The following is a 20,659-nucleotide window of genomic DNA, read 5'->3' on the forward strand; positions in this document are numbered from 1 at the left end:
ACCGTTACTCCAACACCAGGGGGGGGGGGCACACAGTCAGACGCGTGCCTGCCTCCACCGTAAACCATGGCACCGCACACATGCACGGGTCCGAAGCGTGAGGGTGGCGTGTGAAGAGGCATGCAAAAAGGAGGGGGGGGGGGCGCATACACACACACACACACAGAGGAGGAGAACGTTGTGTTCCAGCAACCTTTGCGCAGAGAGAGAGGTCTATAAGCTTTAGTAATGGTACTCCTCATTGAGGGCGGGCTCGCAGAAGAACCGAGAGCCGCGCTTGGCTGTGCGGGCGGTAAAGGGCACTGTCTTCAGCACTGCATTGAGAACGACAGGGACAACAGCCAGGACAGGACAACACAAGGCAAACACAATTTGAGAAGAGCAGACTTCTACGGGAGGTTTAGCACTGGTTAGCTCTAAGCAAAAACCCAACAACAGCATCAGGACGGGCCGGGCCGGAACCAGAGCCACGTTAGCAGCTGCTAATAGGCTTCTAATTCACAGTTAATAGTCCTATTACCTATTATTGAACAAACTACCAGTTACACTGTAATAAGCTGATTATAAACTGGTCTGTAGTTAATATATGTATTTTAAATAGCAGTGGTTAGAAATATTAAAACGTTGCAGTTAATAAAGCTAACTAAAGATTCTAACTGATTCCTGTACCAGGAGTTAGTCACAACCCGGCCCTGTTACACAGCCATGACAGAGCGGATACAGATAAGCAATGATCATCAGGAACATGGGTTCTGAAGGCGCGTGGTCGCACTCATTGGGTTAAAGCCTGCGCTTCTCGCAGCGTCTCGCAGCTGATTTGCTTTGTTAGTGGGTTTAGGGTCCCGTCGGAGCTGCAGCGGCGTCACGCGGCCGTCGCGACGTTACCTGTGATGATGTCTTCAATGGCTCCGTCTTTGCCTTCGTACACGTGGCGGCTGTCCTTCACCTGTTTCCTCCTCAGCTCCTGGATCAGCTCCTGCTGCTGCCGCTTGTTCTTGTGAGATGGAGACTGAGAAACACACACACACACACACACACGCACGCACGCACACACGCACGCACACACGCACGCACGCACGCACGCACGCACGCACGCACACACGCACACACACACACACACACACACACACACACACACACACACACACACACACACACACACACACACAGACAGACTCTTTAACACACATTTATTAATTTTGCATAATTTTTTCACATGCGAGTTGACTGAAGCACAACTGCTGGTCTGAGTCCATGCGATGCTGCTCAGCAGGGTGTCGGGCTTTAAGCGCAGACAGGACACCCAGCAGACCCTGTGGCCGACTAATCCTGCGATCAGGAGTCTGGAAGAGGAGAGCCAGCTTACCTTCCTCCCTCTGATCAGCTGCTGCCCTAGAACGGGAGGGGAAACACTCACCTTCTGGTCCTCTTCCATCATGGCCTCTTGTTCCAAGAGTTTCTCCATCATGATCTGCTCCTGCCTCTTCCGTTGCTCGTTGTCCTCCTCCGCTTGCTATGAAGATCACATATTCGTGTCACACACACACACACAAACGCACGCGCACAAACGGAGGGGAGACTTTGAACAGACTGACTAAAGGCTGCTCACCCTGTAGGCCTTAACGAACCGCACGAACACGGGGAAGAAGACGGAGGGCGGCGTGGTTTTGGAGTTCTCCCCGAAGAACTTCACCGCCTCATCGAACGCGTCCTGCCACAGACGGACGGCGTTAGAAGCGCTCAGGTGACGCTTCATCGGGCAAAAAAAATGATAAAAAAAAAAACAAAAACAAAGCAAACCTGTGCGATCTTGGCGTCGTCCTGCAGCTTCTTCAGCTTGCTCTCGTTGTGCGTGATGAAGTCCTTGAGCATGGTGTTGTGGCCGTGCATGCTGTACTCTCGCTTGGTCAGCTCCATGCCCCTCTGCAGCTCCTTCACGTCCAGCAGGACGTTCTCCAGCGACACTGCGAACGCAAGGGCCACGCGGAGTCAAGAGCGAGGCCTCCGTGAGCCCCGCGAGGCCTCTCCTCTCCACTCACCCGCCGCCGCCTTCTCCACGTAGTGCAGCTCGTTGTAGAAGAGCGACACCTGCGCGTACTTCTCCTTCACCACGTTGGCGATGTAGTGCAGCAGCGTGATTTTGCGGTCCGTCGACTTGGTGTCGAGGAGCTGCGGGGACGGCGAAGGGTGAGAAACGCCCGTGTGAAAACGCAGGTCGGACTTCAGGCGAGGAAGAAACTCACCAGGTCTAAACTCTGCAGCTTGAACCCGTACACGGCTCCTCTTTTGCTGCTGTTCATGTAGTTGCCAAGCGCTAGGATAATCTGGAGAACAGCAGCGAGGCACAGTGTGAGAAGAGGAAACCACACCCACGCTCCACAGAATGCTCCAAACCGGAGTAGCTGAATCACCTCTAAAATCTTCTTCAACTTCTGCGACGACTTGATGGACACAGATGCCGCAATGATGGCGTGGAGTTGCTGTGAGCAAACACAAGCATCGGGTTTAGATCATGCAGCGGCGACGCGGCGGCGGCCGGCGCGTGACGGGGGAACCTACGGGCGTGAGCATCTGCACGCTCTCGCAGAAGTTGCCGACGAAGGCCATGATGGTCATCTTCTGCATGAGCCGCTCCACCTTGCTGAACTGCAGCATGAAGCGGTCCTCGTCCGTCAGGCTCTCCGGCGGCTTGCGCTCCCTCTCGAACTGCCGCAGGACTTTGACCTCGTTCTCCGTGGGCTGGAAGCGCATCAGGCACTCCACGAAGTCCACGGGCAGAGTCCGCAGGTCGAACCTGGAGGGACAGCGGCGCTGTGACACACGTTTGGATGCAGCCTGCGGGCGGAGGGACCCTCTCGCCCCCCTTTTCGTGCACTCACAGCTGGATGGCCTTGCAGATCTCCTCCGGCGTCTTGCCCACTTTCCTCAGCGTGATGGCCAGGTTCTTGGCCCGGTTGGAGTCCAGCAGCGACACCTTGTTGGGCAGCTTCTGGGTGACCTTCTGCTTGCTCGTGATGAGGTCGATGGAGGGGCCCTGGGCCTTCGTCTTGAACATCTCCTCGAACTCGTCCACGTTCAGGTCCTGAAAGAAGAGACTCTGCGTTCACCAACTGAGCCTGAGGACGGACGAACCGCGTGAGAGGAGCCTCCGACCTCGAGGATCCGCTCATCGTCGATCTCGTTGAAGACGGTGCCGTTGATCTGGTTTGGCTTCAGGGCCACCCAGTTGAAGACGGGCATTCGGAACTTGGTCTTGATGGGCTTCTTGATCTTCACAGCTACACACAAAAGAAGCGAGTTAGCAGAGTTTCCATTCATCTATCATGATTGTATAGTGCATACAGAAAGCTGGTGGTTGTGACACAGATGGTTCATTCTAATTTCCTATGTCTGATTTCTAACATCCCACTTCACTCATTCTCCAGCCACAGTGAAGGCTCTTCTGGCAGGACATTAGGACCAAAGTAAGATCCTGTTGACGCTATTTGTAGCGACCTGGGCTGATTATGTGAAGCTGGAGGCGGAGCCCTTGCTTGTCACACATATCAAGTGTCAACAGGCACAAAGAGATAAGGCGGCCGTGGGAAGCGTGAACAGCATTCCGGTTCTGCACCGTTCCTATCGCTGTCTCGCATCCGTGTGCAACCAGTCACTTTTGCCTCAGCATGCAACAAGTCTGAGATGTGGCGATAGCAACACACACAATCACACAAAAACGCTACACCTAGGTGTGAAGAGAGATCATGCAACGTTCTGAAATCTGGTATTTTGTCTAATCTTTGTTTAACAGATTTAATAGAAAGCTGTTTGAAGACTGAAAATACCAGTTTCAAAACTTCAGGAGGGAGGAAAGGAACGAAACACAACAGGCAAAACCTACAGAAGAGTTTGATGGGTCCCTCTGGTTGGCAGGAAAAAACAGAACAAACAGAATTGAAAGGCAAATCATTAAGTCGGAGCGGAAGTTTTCAGATGCACATGTCAGACGCAGAGCAGCAGGGAACCGAAGCCGGGGCGGTGGCGCCTCCATGAGCCTTACCTGCCAACCCGGAGTTCATGATGACGGTGGGCGTCCCGGAGCCGGGCAGCGGCGGAGCGGCAGGGGGCGGCGGGGGGGGCAGAGGGGCTGAGGTCTCAGGGGGCAGGCCGGGGGGTGGGGGGGGAGGAGGCGGCGGGGGAGGAGGAGGCGGCGGGGGAGGAGGGGCTGCCACCGGCGCCGGAGTGAGCAGCGAGGGTCCGTTTGGCACTGGGAGACGGGGGAGAGAGAGCGAGAGAGAGAGAGAGAGAGAGAGACAGAGACAGAGAGAAAGAGAGAGAGAGAGAGAGAGAGAGAGAGAGAGAGAGAGAGAGAGAGGCGTGAACTCGGGGGCGTCGCGTCTGTAGCGACACCGCATCGTACGGAACCATAGGACCTACTGGAGCCGCTCAGCGGCATGGGTGGGGGCGGGGGAGGAGGCGGGGGCGGCGCGGCCACGCCCCCAGCGACCCCCTCCGCGCCCGGCGAGGTCAGGATGGAGATGTCCCCGTCGCCCTTCTTGTGGATTCTGATGGTGCCCTGCTTCTCCAGCTCGTGGATCTTCCTTTCCAGGTTGGTCTGCCTCTGGATGGCCTCGTCCTTCTCCTTCAGCATCTGCCGCAGCGACTGCACCTGCGTGCTGGCGTCTTTGTACACTTCCTGTGCGAGAGAAGAAGAGGAGACGCATGACGTGGAGCTCTAAAGACCTGAACTATAAAATTCAAGTGAGGGAATCTGACCCGGATGGACTCGAGATCCTTGTTCCTCTGCATCAGCTGCTTCTCCAGCTCCACGATCTTGGACATGGCTTCGTTTTCCATGTCCTGTAGCTTCTCCGTCATCTGAAGGACCAACAGGCAGGGAGAGGAGGTTACACACTAATCCGTCCATGAGAATCTACCGACAATCCTTCTTCTCAGCAGTGGCTCGGGGTCTCACGTGCGACATGTTCTCCTCCAGCTCCTCCACCCTCTCCAGCGCGGCGTTCTTGGTCTCGGCATCCTCCAGCAGCGCTCCCACGTCGAACACGTTGTCCAGGTACGCCTGGATCTGCACCTGGAGCTTGTCGCTCTCCGTGTGCTTCAGTTTCTGCAGAGCGCACACACACACACGCACAGCGTGACGACACTCTTTTCTTCAGGAGACAAGACTTTACAGAGCCGGGCCCATTTTCTCTGAAGTAGTGGAAAAGCCATTATTGACCCGCGTTCTGCGGCTGCTGCCTCAGGGGGGCTATAATGACAGCCTACTGTATTCTCTGGCCCGAGCGGAACCTAAGATCGCGGCCGCTCGTCTCTCGGCCCTTTTTCTTCCTCAGCGCCGCGTATCAACTCACGTCTAAGTAGTCGTCCAGACAGAGCTTGGTGAAGTCATACTGGAGATGAACTCTGAAGTTCATGTCCTCCACGGAGTGCACGACAATGTTGATGAACTGCATACAAGCCACCTAGAAAAAGGAAACAGGGCTTCATCATCATTTGTAACTAAAAAATGCGAGGTCAAACAGATACTGTTACTGAAGTATCTGTAAACCCTTGGATTTTATTCCTCATCATTTAAAATACTAGATAGATGTGTTGGACTTTGGGATATTTTATTATTATTGCTGGATACTATTTGGCTGTAGCAGCATCCCCTCCCCTCTCCAAGCTCATTCCTTTCACTTTATGTCTGTGACATGAAAAAAATGAGGCCCTGCACAGAGATGAACAGCCTTCAGTTTTTAATCTAGCTTTGAGGCTGGAAATAAAAGTGCGTCTTCATAGAGACTAAAGAAACACAAAGAGACATGCAGCAAAATATTTCAAACGTGTGAAATGTGATCCTCTGGGACACCGGTGTTTTTCTTCCACTGGAGCGGTGCCTGGTCTGCTCCCTGTGCGCACGCGTAACCCACAACACAGCAGCGGATGCTAAACGCAGCCTCGCTCCACCTGAAGCACGTACCATGAAGTCGATGTTGTTGTCCTCGTTCTTGAAATACTCCATCAGCTTCTCAAACCGCTGCGTCTCGGTCCACACCTGCAGAACGAGTTCTCGTTAAAAATCAAGATGGAGGTCGGAGCCAGAGGTCTGAATCACTGAACGCATCCTCTTATACGTTACATAATTCATTTGATTTAAGCCTTTCTGTACACAGTTCATTACAATGCAACCCCTCCACCACCGACTACGTCACGATGCAGCTGACACAGCGCTACCTGCAGCGCAGCTTATTGTTCTACCAGTAAAAGCCTGTTTGAAGTGGAACGTGGAAAACAAGAAAAAGAGCCGACGCAGAGATAAGAGGAGATGGAGAGATTCTCCACAGTCGGGCCGGTTCATCTGGAGGGCGATGAGGGAGATGGAGGCTGATGCAGAATTAAGAAGGAGCCAACGAGGGCGCAGCACATGGAAGTTTCCCAGGAAACTGCATCTAATGGCGATGTTCAAATTTTAAAGTCTCGCCATAAAAATAAGACGCAGGCGAGTGAGCGTGTCCCCAGATTCCTCCATCCGCCCGTGCTATCATGATCATTTTCATCTCATTAGCCAAGCTACAGGCGCCCTAAGAGTTATTCTCACACTAATGCCGCTGAGAGCAGCACTTAATATTTCATTCAGGGGTGTAAATTTTGCATTAACTGCAGCCTGCACATGCTTTGGGGGCTGCGGTCTACAAAACGAGACACCCCCGCACATCTGGACGCAGCAGCCAGGTACGTGAGGGCCGGACCGAGCTCCGTTCCGCTGGTCTCACATCTGCCGGAGGAGCATTCCCACAGGCCTGCGTCACATCTGGAAGCTGCACAGCTGAGCTGCACTCACACATTTGCCTCTCCCCGTGCGGCTCCTACCTCCTTAAAGTTGTCGAACGCGGCAAGAATTATTTCGTGGCCTCCTCTCACAAGGCAAACGGCCGCCAGAAGCTCCAGGACCAGAGCTTTGGTTCTGCACGACAGGGAGACAGCGATGGTTAGTAACTGACAGACGCCAGCGCTGCAGAAAAGCTGTGATTAATTAGAAAAAAAACGGATTTAATGTCAGGTCCTAGCATCACTTAAACATTTGCATAAAATTAATCTTAGTGATAATCACAGTGATTAGTAAGTGCAATTACAGTATTTATACAATTATCATCCATCCATCACTGGAAAAAAAAGATGATGACACGTTGACATGAGGTCTCCACCACAATGACTGGAAGTAAAAATAAAAGAGCTCTGCGTAAATATAGAAACGCTGGAGTGTGTGAGTCTGTGGCTCCGTCTCTGCCTGGATGAGACGGCATCTGACGGGCGATGCAGAGTGGTTTCACGTCTGCTTTTGAGGGCATCCTCCATCCCTGAGGCGTAACGTGGAGACGCACCCACTCGTTCGGACGCACGCCGACAGAAGCTGCCTGCAGAGCGGACCTTTCTGCCAGCGTGAACGTGGCCACCGGCAACAAACACACTCTGAGGCAAACGCCGGTACGTGTTCCACTTAGACTGGAGTCCGAGTGGGTGAAAAAGGTGGGTTTGGGAGGCTAGAAATCATTTTATAAGCTAAGAGCAACTTTGTTGGTTAAATATTCAAGGAGTCGGTCTTACCTTGGGTTTTTATTGTTAAGACTTAGTGCAATTTCGTTCACAGCACACGGGTGTGACATGACCATGTTGAAGCCATACTAGAAGATAGGAAACAAAGGTGGACATCGTCATTACTGGAAAGAAGGAGTCAGAAAACGAGCGCGCGGCGCCTTCCTCATGCACGAGGACTGACCTGGTAGTTCATGATGGCGCGCAGGCACATGATGCAGACGTGGACGTCGTCCTTCTTGCAGACCAGTCTGGAGTTCTTCAGTGTCCGTCGGCTGGGCAGCGTGTTGGAGCTGCAACGCGACGAGAAAGACGGAACATGAATGGATAAAATGCAAGACGTCTGTGAGCGCACGAGGCCTGAATAACATGAAACGGATGCAAATCACAGTGAGGGCTTATCGCACGGCCTCCATCACTACCGAACCGCCAGGACGTCGAACACCAGCGCTCACAAAGGCCCGACAATCTACAGCTCAGCCAGGGGCCACAGGACGTCCTCTTTCAACTGTCTTAATTTAATGGGCTTCACCGAGATGTCGCTCTCAACTCCCACAAAAGCAGCCGGTCATTTGAATGCAGCGCAGCGACTGTGAACAAAAAGGAGACCTTTCCTCTGCTGCCGCTCTCACGGTAACAGATGAGCGCGTGATCTGAGCCGAACGCTCCGCTCTGGGAGTCCCGTCGGCGCTTTCGCTTAGCGGCGGGTTCTGCGTCTGACAGACACGTCCATTCGTGCCCCCCGCTCACGAACCCGAGGGCGCGGCTGAGCGCGAGCTCTGAGGAGAGAGGCGACGGCAAAGTTCAAATAAGGAGACGTTGCAATACGCTCAAACTAAACTGTGTCTTTGTGCTTGTCTGGTGTAAAACGGGTCTCCTGAACTAAACACAGCAGAGAGGCTTCGTGACAGAACTGGAGCACCTGCTCCACGCGCCGCAAGCTAACTCTTCCTCTCCTCATTAATCAGCACCAACAGACTTATTGACCGCGTATTTCAGCCGAACAGAGTCGTGCTTCAGTTCGGAGGTGAGGGCTTCACAACATTTCCAAATCGCATATCAAACGATGATGAAATGATGACGTAATGCAGTCAGAGCGAATGCCGCGACCTGCTCAGACTAGTCTGAATTACTCAACTTCATATAAACACACTGGATCCTAAGAGATTTAGAAGAGTTGCGCCTGGATGAATGCAGGGATGAGGGAGGAGGTTAATGCAAAACACTGACCATCACATCTCAGATCAACTTCTATTAAACAGAGGTTCCAATTAGGATCACACACCATCTAACCGCTACAGCTACACACTCACAGCTACGGATGAGGAGCTAACGCTACTCTGCGGACGTACCGTCTGATCTGAGAGCACTTTGGACAGCTCAGCGGGCTCTGCGTTCTTCAAGAAGACAAATACACGGTTTAGTCTCAAAATCACGTTGCGGGGGAAATGATTCCAAATTACTCCAGCTCAAAAGCTATTCTAAGGAACAACCATCACTAAAAGCGACCACGATTCTGTGAAATGGACATGGAGGAATTAGAAACTGCTAGAAAAAGGCTTCATAATTTATAGAGCCAGAAGGAACAGATAACTCATGCAGAATACAGAAGACGTGCAAGGATGCTAGATAATAATAAAGTGTTGAGCTTTTACAGAAACTAGGGTAGCGTCTGCACTCAATGGCATTTGGGGAGCCACACAAGCAGCACACAGGCACCGAGGCAGGAACAATGAGTGCAGAAAAACCCATTTGCTCCGAGGAAAGGAGAGTCGCTCTCTAGCACAGGAGGAGGAGCCGGCAGCACCAATAATTCACATCCCTGACACAGACAGTGGGACAAATAAACAGAGCGGCGCTAGCAGGGAGGTTGTGTAACGCGTGAGGCGGGGGACGGGGGGTGTGGGGGGGCTACGAGACCTGCCTGCTGTCGAACGCTGGCAGACAGACGAGGAGATGGCTACGGAGGAGCACAGAGACGGTCAGAAGACAGTCATGCTGCACAGCGATGACACATGCTTCACATCTGGAGGCAGCAGATGCTTAGAAATAAAGTCAGGCTGGGCTAGATGGTGATTACAGATGATTGTGGGCTAATAAAGATAATAAGGACAGCAATGTCAGGAAGGGCCTTAAACCAGAGGAATAACAATAACACTCGTGGGTATATCTGTGTTGCAGTAAGGCCCCAGAATCCTGTAGTACAAAAGGCAACAGGAAACAATTAAAGAATGAATTCAAACGTCTGACTTTACAATCACGCAAGCTAATTATGTTATGCCATGTGCACCTTTGACTCAATGGGGTTCTTTGTTTTCTAAAGCCTTCAAGTAAGTGTTCAAACTGCAGGATTCTAGTCCTAAGAAGTCAGTGAAACATCAACGGGGTGACGTAGATTAAAGCAATAATGCACAACTGAATGGGATTTGTGCTTCAGAGCATATATTAGCAGGAGATTATGAATGGGCTGCTGTGCGCACAGTGATTGAACAGCTCCTTGGTGGCCATAAATAAGTGTTGTTCCACAAAGGGAGGAAGATTTTCCTCCGCTGCATCGTCTGTCACATGAGGAGCCTGTCAATAGCTGTCACAGTCACGCGTCTGGAAGGAACACGTCCCGGACCAACGCTATCTGGCTGCTTCTGCTTCTTAAACAGGCCTCGCAGACCTCGTGACGGCTCCGACGGGCTGCTGAGGGCGTGTGACCTCTCGGAATAATCACAACACAATCACATTGCTCCGGTGTGTGTGTGTGTGTGTGTGTGTGTGTGTGTGTGTGTGTGTGTGTGTGTGTGTGTGTGTGTGTGCGTCCTACCGTAACGTGGAATGTCGCCCCGCGCGTGTGATGCTGTTCCCCGTGATGGGAGGCGGCGCGGCGCTCCCTCGATGCAGGTCTTCTATAGAGCGGCTCCACGCTTTAGACTTATCCATCATGGCGTCGCCGTTATTCTCCACGCAGTCCCCATCAAACCTGTTGCACCGCGGAAACAACATTAGAGCCCACCGCTTTCAGCATCACTCACCCTCGTTGTTGTGTGTGTGCTGTAGGAGAGGTTAAAGGCCAGGGCAGCGGCTCATGTACAGACCGGATCAGGTTTCGGCCTCTGGTTTTGAGGAGGCTCAGGTTCTGTTGTACCTGGCAGAAACCCTGGAAAGAGCTTCTGGCTGCAGCACATCTGCTATGAAATATGTCACTTTCCATGACTTTTACGCTGCAGAGCTGAGGCATAAACAAACTTTTACAGCTGGTCATTCATAATGTAGACAGACCACAATAACATATGGGGAAGTTAATTAGTAATGTGACTGTGTGGGCCCTTGGTCGTGACTAATAATCACAGCCGGTCCATGAATAGACGTCTAGGGCCTGTATGGGCCTGGGCAGTGCCAGCGTGACTCAGTGTTTCTGACAGGCAGCAGCAGCAGCAGCAGCAGCAGCGCTGGTGATGCGGCGGGTGCAGAATGGCAGCATTGTGCCGCGGTGGCACGGGGAGAAAGAGCAGGCGGTGACGTACGTGACGGCGTACTGTGCGAAGGAGAGGTACTCCACCAGCACGTCCAGGCCTTTGTTCTCTTCGTTGAGGAATTCTCTCACCCAGCTGCGGAGCGATGGAAACAGGGCTTATCAGCAGACAGGCAGAGGAAGGGACAAAGTAGGATCTGCAGTGAAACAGTAGCTGAGAAGAGACGCGTCATTTGCACACACACACACACACACACACACACACACACACACACACACACACACACACACACACACACACACACACACACACACACACCACACACACACACACACCTGTGTATTCGTGTTTCTTTCCTGCTACCTATATGTCCTACAGAATTTATGAGCATCTGAGCCCCACAGCATCTTTATTTAATCCTATAAGGTGAGGATCCTTTTTACGGCCTCGACAGGCCTGATTGCTCAGCGATTAGAGATATTTGCAGGGCATAAACGTAACGAGAGCCATGCAGGCTCTGGAGGGAGCGTGCATGGATGAAGACGTGAAGGTAAACTGCTTTAGGATCCACCAGCTGCGTCTTTATTAGCCTCCCCGCGGCGCGGCGGCCCCTGGAACACGAGCGGCTAATGGGAGAGTCCAGTGGAGCGGGGCCTGGTGGGGGCCGCGGCGTTTTAAAAGGGCCACATGGCAGTCATTACCAGAGGACACCGACAATCCTCCCATTCACCACATGTTGTGGAGCGCGGAGCAGGAAGCCGAGCCGAGCGTCGCAACGCCGCTCGCCCGGCGACAATCTGTCCATTATGCACAAGCTGCGACAGGTCCATTTCTCCCCCGTCACCTTCTGAGAAGCAGCAGCGATTATTCTCCCTCTGAGCGGGTGACATCTTGCCCCCCCCCGTCTCAACTGTCTCCCTCCTGATGATCCCTCGGCCATTATCGCGCAGCTTCATTGTCTAATCTAGATTAGGTAGATTATTTAGTAATCTAGTTTAGCGCCATAAGGTCCCAGGAAAGATTTAAGCGCTCGCAAACCGCCGAGCAGATGTGACCTCTGGAGGCAGAGAGAGGCGTATATATAGATGTAACTGGATTCAGCACAACCAAAGACATTGTCTTTTTTTAATCCACAGCATTATTATTTCATGTCAAACCTGAATCCTTACATTATAAACTCCATTTGGATGTTTATGAAAAAAAGGCCCCAGGTATCAGGCATCAACGTGTTTACCCGTCAGGGGCTCTAATCGCACAGACTGGCTCTGTGATTGAAAGCTAGATAAAACACTAAGACCCTGTAAGACTCATTGTGATATTGATCTTCCCCCAGGGATGACTGTACAGCTGTGAATCAATACGAGCTCCAGCAGGTTCAGGCTGGTTCTTCTGGAAATCCTGGAACTACTGATGAATAACCTGATTTTTTCTAATCTCTTGCCAAACCATGAAACCTTTTGTCACATTTGCAATAATGCCTCTACAGGATGGAGAGGACTTTAACACGGATGTGTGAAGTCACACACTTAAACACTGAAAGAAAAATGTGGTCCTTCTAGAGGCTGTTCATGTGTCGGCCGCCCCGAACAATCGATGGCTTCATCTTTTCTCCATCGCCACATGGCTTCTGTGTAATATTAGGTCGGGGCACAGATGAATGGGGGATGGTGGCGGTGGTTAGTGTCAACGTCGGCGTCTCCGGGTGTCTGGAATGCCAAACTTTTCCCCACTGAATCCAATGCAGCCAGGTCCAGCACATTGAAAGGCTGCAGTGACTCACCCTATGTGATTGGTCCGTAGTGAAATTTCCAGTTCTCTCAGCACTTGAGTGGACTCCTGGACCCTCCGTCTGAATTTCTGAGAAAGGGAAGAAAAGTGGGGGTTAATATTTCATCATGCAGCTATGATCATAACTCATGGAGTAGTAGTATTGGGACATGCTGACTGCAGGAAACATTGTGGTTATGATTGTGTGTCTTTGACTGGAATGACTCTCAGAACAAAGACGCTCACAGTGAAGTGAAAGCATGAACGCTGTGACGTTCAACAGGCTAAAAGCGAAGCGGCGCTGACTCATGGAAACTGTAAATATGGAGGAGCTTCTGTTATCTTGTTTGCTCATGTTCAGCCTTTATTTAGCCAGAATCCCCGTGCGATGGAGGCAAGCGAGCTAATTGGTCGCCTCCACCGGCCGACCAGGATACACACACGGACGCATTCCTGCTCGGGTTTCTGTGGCTACAGTGTGTGTGTGTGTGTGTGTGTGTGTGTGTGTGTGTGTGTGTGTGCGTGTGGTGTGCGTGCGTGCGTGCGTGCATGTGTGTGCGTGTGTGTGCGTGTGTGTATGTGTGCGTGTGTGTGTGTGTGTGTGTGTGTGCGTGCGTGCGTGTGTGTGTGTGTGTGTGTGTGTGTGCGTGCGTGTGTGTGTGTGTGTGTGTGTGTGTGTGTGTATGTGTGCGTGTGTGTGTGTGTGTGTGTGTGTGTGTATGTGTGCGTGTGTGTGTGTGTGTGTGTGCGTGTGTGTGTGTGCGTGTCTTAGGTATGAGCTGTCAGTGAACGCAGCACAGCCAGCTTCACAGCGCAGCACGGCGAGGCGGCTCCTCTTTGATCACTCTCTGAGTGGAGGCGACCCCGCGCAAACAAAAGGCTTCAAGCTGTTACACAACCACAGCAAAAAAAAGAAAAAGATGACCAGATGACCAGAGATCAGCCTCAGTGTGATCAGGAGGAAATCCCTGAGAAACTTAGAATCCTTTCCTACAACAATTTAGTTAATTACAGTCCAGCCAAAAGAGCATATGAAACTAATTAAATATGGAAAATGTACTGATTTCAAGTGGAATTCCGTAACTTCAAATAAAGTTTGTGATTTGTTTATATGCTTAATGTTGAGTTTGTACTTTTTTATTATAAGACAAAAGAAATTTGAATATGACCAGAGTTTCCACCATGTGTCTCACAGGAAACGCGGCAGGCTGGCGTTAAGCTGCTGCTAACACTTAGAGCTGGGCTCCCTCTCGCGCCGCCGTCTTCGGGCTTGGGCGGCGTGTGTTTGGCACATGAGGAGATGAGAACCAGAGTGTTTTTATTAGGGAGGAGTCCTTTGTGCGCCTGTGTGGGGAGCACACTGTGTCTTTAGGGGTACTGCGCAGGCTCCCACAGGCACCCCCCCCCCCCCCCCCCCCCCCCCCCCCCCCCTCCTGCCCTCTGTCCCACCAAGCGCCCTGCACTCCACACTCTAAGTGCTACCAGCTGCATCACAGAGCAGGAAGAGGGGGAGAGAGAGAGCGAGCGAGAGAGAGAGAGAGAGAGAGAGAGAGAGAGAGAGGGCGAGAGAGAGGCCGGAAGGAGCGGAGCAGGGGGAAAGCTGAGGCAGACGGCCCCGAGCGGGGAGCGTGAGCTCTGGAGGGATCATCCTGGAAACAAATCAATGTCTGATGCATTCTTGGGGACTAGCCGGACTAAACCTCTTCCTCCGCGGCCGCCGATTGGCTGGGAGCGGCTCGGAGGAATCCGCCACAGCCTGCCTATGGAAAGCAGAGGCAATGACCTCCGGCTCGCTCACAGCGGCACAAAGTGGCAATTGTTTGAGTTTGAAGAAAAGGGGGATGGAAGCAGGAATGTAGAAACAAGTCCATAACTCTCGCTTCCCCTGTGCTCTCCTGTCCGTCTCTTTGTCCCCGTCCTGCTCACTCGCCGTCTCCCTCCCTCGTTCTCCCCCCTCCGCCCTCGCTCTCGCCCCCGCTTCCTCTCGCTTTGCTCTTCTCGAACCCTATGCTTTTCTTTTTTTTTTTTTTTTTTGACCAAGGTACAGTAAGAGACTAAACACTAGCAAAACAAAAGCAGGAGGTAAACAGAGGCCTGGGCTCACTTTCATCTGCGGGGGTTTAATACAGACCCAACAGGCACGTGGTCGTGCAGCCACACATGAGTTTAATCAGAAGACAAACAAGCATTAGCGGCTGTCTGCCTCCTAAGCGACATCATGTTTATTGTTTACGCCCAGAGACAAGTACATCTGTCGCCGCAGACATTTGGGGAATGCGGCTTATTTGCTTTTTCACAGGTGAGACAATCAATAGCGGCTCCCACGGCTGTGTGCCAGCTGTGAACAGTGAACAGTGGCCCCCAGCGCGCGTGCTCTATTACCAGGTTATTACCAGGTTATTACCAGGTAATACCCTGTGTATCATAGCATTATCTCGTTCCTCTTAGCAAGTTGTAAATTCTTTTTTTTTGAAAATCTGTGTTTGCAGAGGAGTCAAAGTGTCTGTGCTGCATCACTGTTCCCTTTTGTTTTCATGCTTTAGTAACTGTCTCATGGGGTTGTAAAACCTAAGCGCTAGCCAGTGCAAACGGAATGACTCGGTAATTTGCTGTTATTCTGGCAAGGTCTGTTGGTGACTTTGTTTATTACCCAGGCCGCTCCCCCCTCCCCCCCCTCTCCCCCCTTCAGGTCTTCCACCACAGCCAGAAAAGCTTAATTGTGGCAAAGCCTAGGAGATACTTTACAACCGTCCTCCGTCCAGAACCGGCCGCATGGATGACATAAGAGCTTTTATATCATGTAGCTAAAACATTCCTACTATCTTCCATTAGCTCCTGCTTTGCTGCAAGGCTATTTGCTGTGTGCTGTATATATATATATATATATATATATATATATATATATATATATATATATATATATATATATATATATATATATATATATATATATATATATATATATATTTCATGTTTCCTTGCTTTCCTCACAGAGCGGTCAGAACATGCGCTCAGCCCCGCAGCAGAACCACCAGGGACTGGTGTGTCTTGCCTAATAACACTCTAGCTGGGCAGAGGTTTCTCAAACATAGGCGTTCCACACAAACAGCTGTCTCCTTTCTCACTAAACCAACGCCGCTGCATGTTTTGCAAGTTCCCAAGCTGCCGCCTCCAGAATCTCTGCGGCCCATCTTTCCTCCGCGGAGGGGATATCCTGGACAGCGGAGGAGAGGTCAGAGGGGGAGGACAAGCCGGAGGGGGCGCTCACCTTTCTCGTGACTGCGGGGTCCAGATAACTCCTCAGCTTCTGGAGGTATGTGTGAGGCGGGTTTTTGACCTGGAATCGCTCCTGTCAAACGGAAAGCAGAAACAGGCGAGTGAGACGAGCAGGAGGTGCGAGATGAGTTATGGAACAGACGTTCGGTTCACAAGCTCACAAGTCTGAGCACATGTGTGTGTACAGTAAAGCCCTCATCGTACATTAAGCCATCAGATTAACCCTGGAGCTAATTACAACAATGGGAACCTACAGTTATACTTTCAAAATGCAATAAAAATAAGAATACTTCCCAGGGAACGTGCTTTAGTGGCCATGACAAACCTCTGACGTCACAGGCTTGTACTCAGTTGCCACACGCCTCCGGTGTAATGTAACAGCACCCGTTCTATCTGACTGGTGAAGGGGAACAGAAAGGTACCGCATTCCCCACATACCGGGTCACAGGTGATAACGCTGCACAAGGACTCTGTGACCGTTGAGGTCATTCAGCCTGAAGCAGAACATGAGGGACCTTCCTGGTAATTGTGGCCATTCGCTTCAACGTGCTCAGAGGAAGAACCTAAATAGAGGATTGCGGCCAAACATGTGTGTGTGTGTGAGTTTTAAGTCGAATCAGGTTTTAGGTCGAATCTCTCACGTCGTTGTGTTCCAATAATAAACTGGTAATAAACCTGATTAGTGCTAGATTTGGATCGGTTAAGTGGGGAAACCCTATCTGGATTAGGCTACGTGCCACGTTGTTGAGCCTGTGTGACTGCAGAGGCCGCTCACACCGATCCTCCCTAACAACCGAAAGCAAAAGTCATCCAGCGCACAAATCACCCAGTCAGTGTTTGATACCCTGTATAACACACACACAAATGGCAAGTTATTACTTGTTCTGACGCTAACAAATGGCCTAATAAATGAACCCACCAGTGTGTCTATTGTTGCAGAGACAGATGTTTTGTCGGTGGGAGCTGGTTTGGGATGCGTTTGAAAAGGGGAGGAGGGGAGACTTACAGTAGCTATGCCCCCATCTCTGCATCAGGGTTGGCCAGTAATGAGTTCTTCATCTCTCTTTCTTTTTTGCCATGAATGTTTTGACCTGGTGTTCACATCAAGGCATCGTCCATATTTTATAAAAGTTCATAATTTCCTGAAAAAATGTTTAATATTTCAATCTCTGGCGCCAGCGCCCTGTTCTTCAATGGGCATGTACCTGTCATCTCTGCCTCTCTGCTTCTCTCCATTACTGTTGCCATGGTTACATTAAGAGATTGGCTGTAGCTATGACACAGAAAATACTTTACATCCAGCGCTGTTGGTGCTGTCATGGGTTTAGGCTTGCTGGGAAAACAGAGGAATGGAGGTACTGGGGGGATTGTTTACCAGTATGGTTCGACGTTTGGCTGATGAAAGTCTACTTGTACGCATCCAGAGAAGATGAAGAAGGAAACCATGGTGCAATGCTTACGGTCAGCGGCTTCACTGACAATAAAGGGAAACTGACTGTTTTCACTTCAGGTCTGACAGAGGAACACAGAGTCCACTGCAAAGAGAAAGAGGATCCATGTCTGCTGGTCAGCGGCCTGTTGAGCCGCTGTCCCTGTTCACATCAAGGTCAGTGCGGTTTGAGTGGGAGCCGGTTTTGATCTTTTTTTTTGCCTGCACAGGTCAGTGATGGAGAAGAACCGCTCAGCGCCGAGGCCGCGGGCCGAGCGGACTCACTGGACAGCGTACGACGTTGCGTAGCGCTGACACGGCATTTTTTTTAACTGGCCAACTGATGCGTGCTGCCGGTGCCACTTGACCCACTTGACCGGGAAGTGAGGCTTACGGGGTGAAGGCAGGTCACTGGAGCAGAGTTCTGTGGTCACGACACGCCTTGTGTCAGAACTTGACTCACTTCCACTTTAAGATAATAATAAACGAATAATGACAAACTGGGCTCAAACAGTGGATCAGTGGTCGGCGTTAAACTGTTACAGAGACGTGACCAGTTCCCACCTGATCGCAGATGAGCTCCCACTTCTTCTCGTTGTCGTACTGTCTCAAAAGTCGGGCTTTGTCCGGAGGAAGATTCATTGAGTTCTGAAAGAAACACAGAAGAAGAGGAGAAAGGTCAGAGTAAATTGGATGAGGATAAAGGACGTCATCAGTCACGAGGCCGGTCTTCAATGACAACACGCAGCCACGGTATCTAGAGCCCTGAACTGGGGAATGGCACTTTGACCCAAAACAGCGTGTTAGCGGGTTTGTGTTTAGTCTGCGTGGCCACTATCTCCAGTCTCTAATGAGGAGGTGTCGACATCCTGTATCATCAACACCGCTCACACCATGATTCACACCGTTCAGCATCAAACTCTACAGACTTATTTCTATAATTCTCCTCTGGTTATTTGGGAATAATTCTACAATAGCTGTCCTCAGAACGCCTGTGTGCGGCTCAGCCCAAATCACATGTGGCCCATGTGTTGGGTAACAACTAGGGCCCAGTCATCCGAACAGTCACACAACTCCTTCCTTTATCCCATCAAGCAGCTCTGTCTAAAAGCAACTCTTTAAAAACAAGTATGCGGCGCCCACCGCAATAAGAATTAGACCGGCCTGAGGCGATTAACCGGCACTTAATTACACCACGTACGGCTCAAGACACGCAAACAAGGTCAGCGAGAAAGTGAAATAGAACTCTTGGGAGATTCGTTAGACGGTGATGACAAACCCGCAACATCAGCTTTTGAAACTGTTTCTAACTCAAGGCTGCAGCGATCAACGCCGTTGTGTCCTTTATCTTCAGCTTTCTGTCAAACAAGATAGAACACATGGTTGAACAGTAGTCTCCACTGCTGAGGAAAGAGGAGAATACAGAGACCGGCACCATTTGGGGTTCGTGCTCCCTCTCCACTCATCTATTGAACCGTCTATTAGACTGTGCTCACAGCTCAGCCTCCACTTTTTGTCACGGGGACAGAGAGCGACGGTGGTGGAAATCCCAACCCCACAACATGCTTCAGTCATTTTATGTGTAGTTGCTTCAGAGCGATTTTTTACCTTCAACCTCCATTAATCAAATCCACTAAAACCTGAGTTGGTGGCGACTGTCTGCTTCACAACCATGAAGCAGGAAGCTGCGTTAGTATTCAGGTGATGCTGTGAGTCAGGCCGATCACTGCCGTGCTGACTATGGGGAATTGAGAGTCAGGGGACCTCTATTGACTCAATCTGGCTGCTAACCAGATGAGCAGAGTTAATACCCGCTCTCCTTCCCCAAAAACGCATTAAAGTACAATTTGACACTCGAGTGGACGGTCAAATTAAATGCTAGAAAATGATCTGGTTTTATTGTGGAACCCAAAAGAATTGCAAATGGTTTTTTACACTTTGTTAGGCGCCTCTAGCCTCGTGCCTTGTTTTGTTTGGCTACTTGATATCAAGTGGTATAAAAGCTAATGGGTGTGCGGTCATGATGTAGTGTCGGCGCTGCGCTCCTGGTTGGCTTCGCTGAAGCCCTGGGAGGTCACCAGGCTGCGGGCGCCCTGCTTGGTGAGGCTCCAACTAAAGCAGGGAACACTCCCACCGGCCTTCACTTCGTCCCAGAGCTAATGAGCTGTGACAGCCACTCAGGCCGCGGAGGTCGGGTTACTCCGCATCCACAACATGTGTGCCGTTCTATTAATGGGGTGTCGTGGAGGAGGGTGGAGCAGCTTCACAGCAGCACCTGAAGGCAGCGCGTCCTCAAGGGCGCACACAGACGCACGGCTCAATCTGGCTAATTAGCAAAGCCCACGGTAATTCAATTACACCAGAAATGTGACAGGGCCTAAAAATACATGTGCATCAATGTAAATGGACGTTCAGTGGTACTGGGGATAAAGCACATCATGACCTACTGTAGGCGAGGGTTTGTTTTAGACAGCAGAAATCTGCAGCTTCAGCAGAGCAGCTGTGATTAACAAACATGAGAGTCTCAATAGCAGTGGACGATCAGACAGAATCTGCTGCATTTACTTTGTAGAAACAATGAACAGGAAATGACAAAAGAGGATTAGAGGCACTCAGCTGTTCAGTGACTGGTGCCGACAGATGTCCATGACACTTTAATATAGCAGCAGTGGACCACGTGTAACCATGACAACCAGAAGCTCAGCCCCAGCGCTTGCTGCTACCTTGTGTTAAGGTCGGTGTTTAACTTGCATTGGAGCACACTTATAACTATGGCCACAGAGTCCACAGAGTGGGAGCACAGCTGGCCCAGTGTCCACCAGCCACCCACAGGCTCCACAGCACAGCTGGCCACACGGAGGCCCCTCTGCAGAGGTGAGGCCTGTGTCACAAAACCTACGGGCCCAGAAATATGTCTGTACACAATCAAAGGTGTCAGAACTCAACCTTGTGTGTTGTGGGAGGGGGTGTTTACTAATTTCCAACGTGACCCAGCACACAAACAGACACAAAAGCAGTTAAATGAGTGAACGAACACAAAGGGACTCTGGGCGACGCAGCCTCTTCCTCAGCCTTTCACAGCAGAGACTGATTTGTCCTTGGGGACCGGAGCTGCGATGGGACACGCCCACGCTCTCATCTTACTTGT

The 20,659-nt window shown here is 51.0% G+C and overlaps 1 protein-coding gene across 7 annotated transcripts in view; it reads right to left on the bottom strand.

Annotated features, from left to right (window-relative positions):
- The window catches only part of fmnl2a (formin-like 2a), a 30,829-nt gene that overhangs the window by 3,132 nt on the left and 7,038 nt on the right, over nucleotides 1-20,659 (bottom strand). For 2 of the 7 annotated variants that reach the window (XM_029135974.3, XM_029135975.3), the window contains exons 2-27: nucleotides 18,076-18,159; nucleotides 16,075-16,155; nucleotides 12,820-12,896; nucleotides 11,091-11,174; nucleotides 10,391-10,546; nucleotides 7,760-7,868; nucleotides 7,588-7,664; nucleotides 6,853-6,946; nucleotides 5,963-6,037; nucleotides 5,352-5,462; nucleotides 4,955-5,104; nucleotides 4,756-4,857; nucleotides 4,417-4,675; nucleotides 4,040-4,246; nucleotides 3,881-3,901; nucleotides 3,154-3,278; nucleotides 2,880-3,082; nucleotides 2,560-2,794; nucleotides 2,412-2,480; nucleotides 2,244-2,324; nucleotides 2,040-2,169; nucleotides 1,801-1,964; nucleotides 1,610-1,711; nucleotides 1,418-1,513; nucleotides 886-1,009; nucleotides 194-314 (exon numbers count right to left, since the gene is read on the bottom strand). In XM_029135974.3, the coding sequence (XP_028991807.1) occupies nucleotides 223-314; nucleotides 886-1,009; nucleotides 1,418-1,513; nucleotides 1,610-1,711; nucleotides 1,801-1,964; nucleotides 2,040-2,169; nucleotides 2,244-2,324; nucleotides 2,412-2,480; nucleotides 2,560-2,794; nucleotides 2,880-3,082; nucleotides 3,154-3,278; nucleotides 3,881-3,901; nucleotides 4,040-4,246; nucleotides 4,417-4,675; nucleotides 4,756-4,857; nucleotides 4,955-5,104; nucleotides 5,352-5,462; nucleotides 5,963-6,037; nucleotides 6,853-6,946; nucleotides 7,588-7,664; nucleotides 7,760-7,868; nucleotides 10,391-10,546; nucleotides 11,091-11,174; nucleotides 12,820-12,896; nucleotides 16,075-16,155; nucleotides 18,076-18,159 (3,108 nt within the window). In that variant the 3' untranslated portion in view covers nucleotides 194-222. The remainder of the gene's footprint in view (nucleotides 1-193; nucleotides 315-885; nucleotides 1,010-1,417; nucleotides 1,514-1,609; nucleotides 1,712-1,800; nucleotides 1,965-2,039; nucleotides 2,170-2,243; nucleotides 2,325-2,411; nucleotides 2,481-2,559; nucleotides 2,795-2,879; nucleotides 3,083-3,153; nucleotides 3,279-3,880; nucleotides 3,902-4,039; nucleotides 4,247-4,416; nucleotides 4,676-4,755; nucleotides 4,858-4,954; nucleotides 5,105-5,351; nucleotides 5,463-5,962; nucleotides 6,038-6,852; nucleotides 6,947-7,587; nucleotides 7,665-7,759; nucleotides 7,869-10,390; nucleotides 10,547-11,090; nucleotides 11,175-12,819; nucleotides 12,897-16,074; nucleotides 16,156-18,075; nucleotides 18,160-20,659) is intronic. The other 5 variants (XM_029135973.3, XM_029135972.3, XM_029135976.3 and 2 more) reach the window with 3 other exon arrangements.

The sequence above is a fragment of the Betta splendens genome, chromosome 21, assembly GCF_900634795.4.
Source record: "Betta splendens chromosome 21, fBetSpl5.4, whole genome shotgun sequence".
NCBI classification, from domain to species: Eukaryota; Metazoa; Chordata; class Actinopteri; order Anabantiformes; family Osphronemidae; genus Betta; species Betta splendens.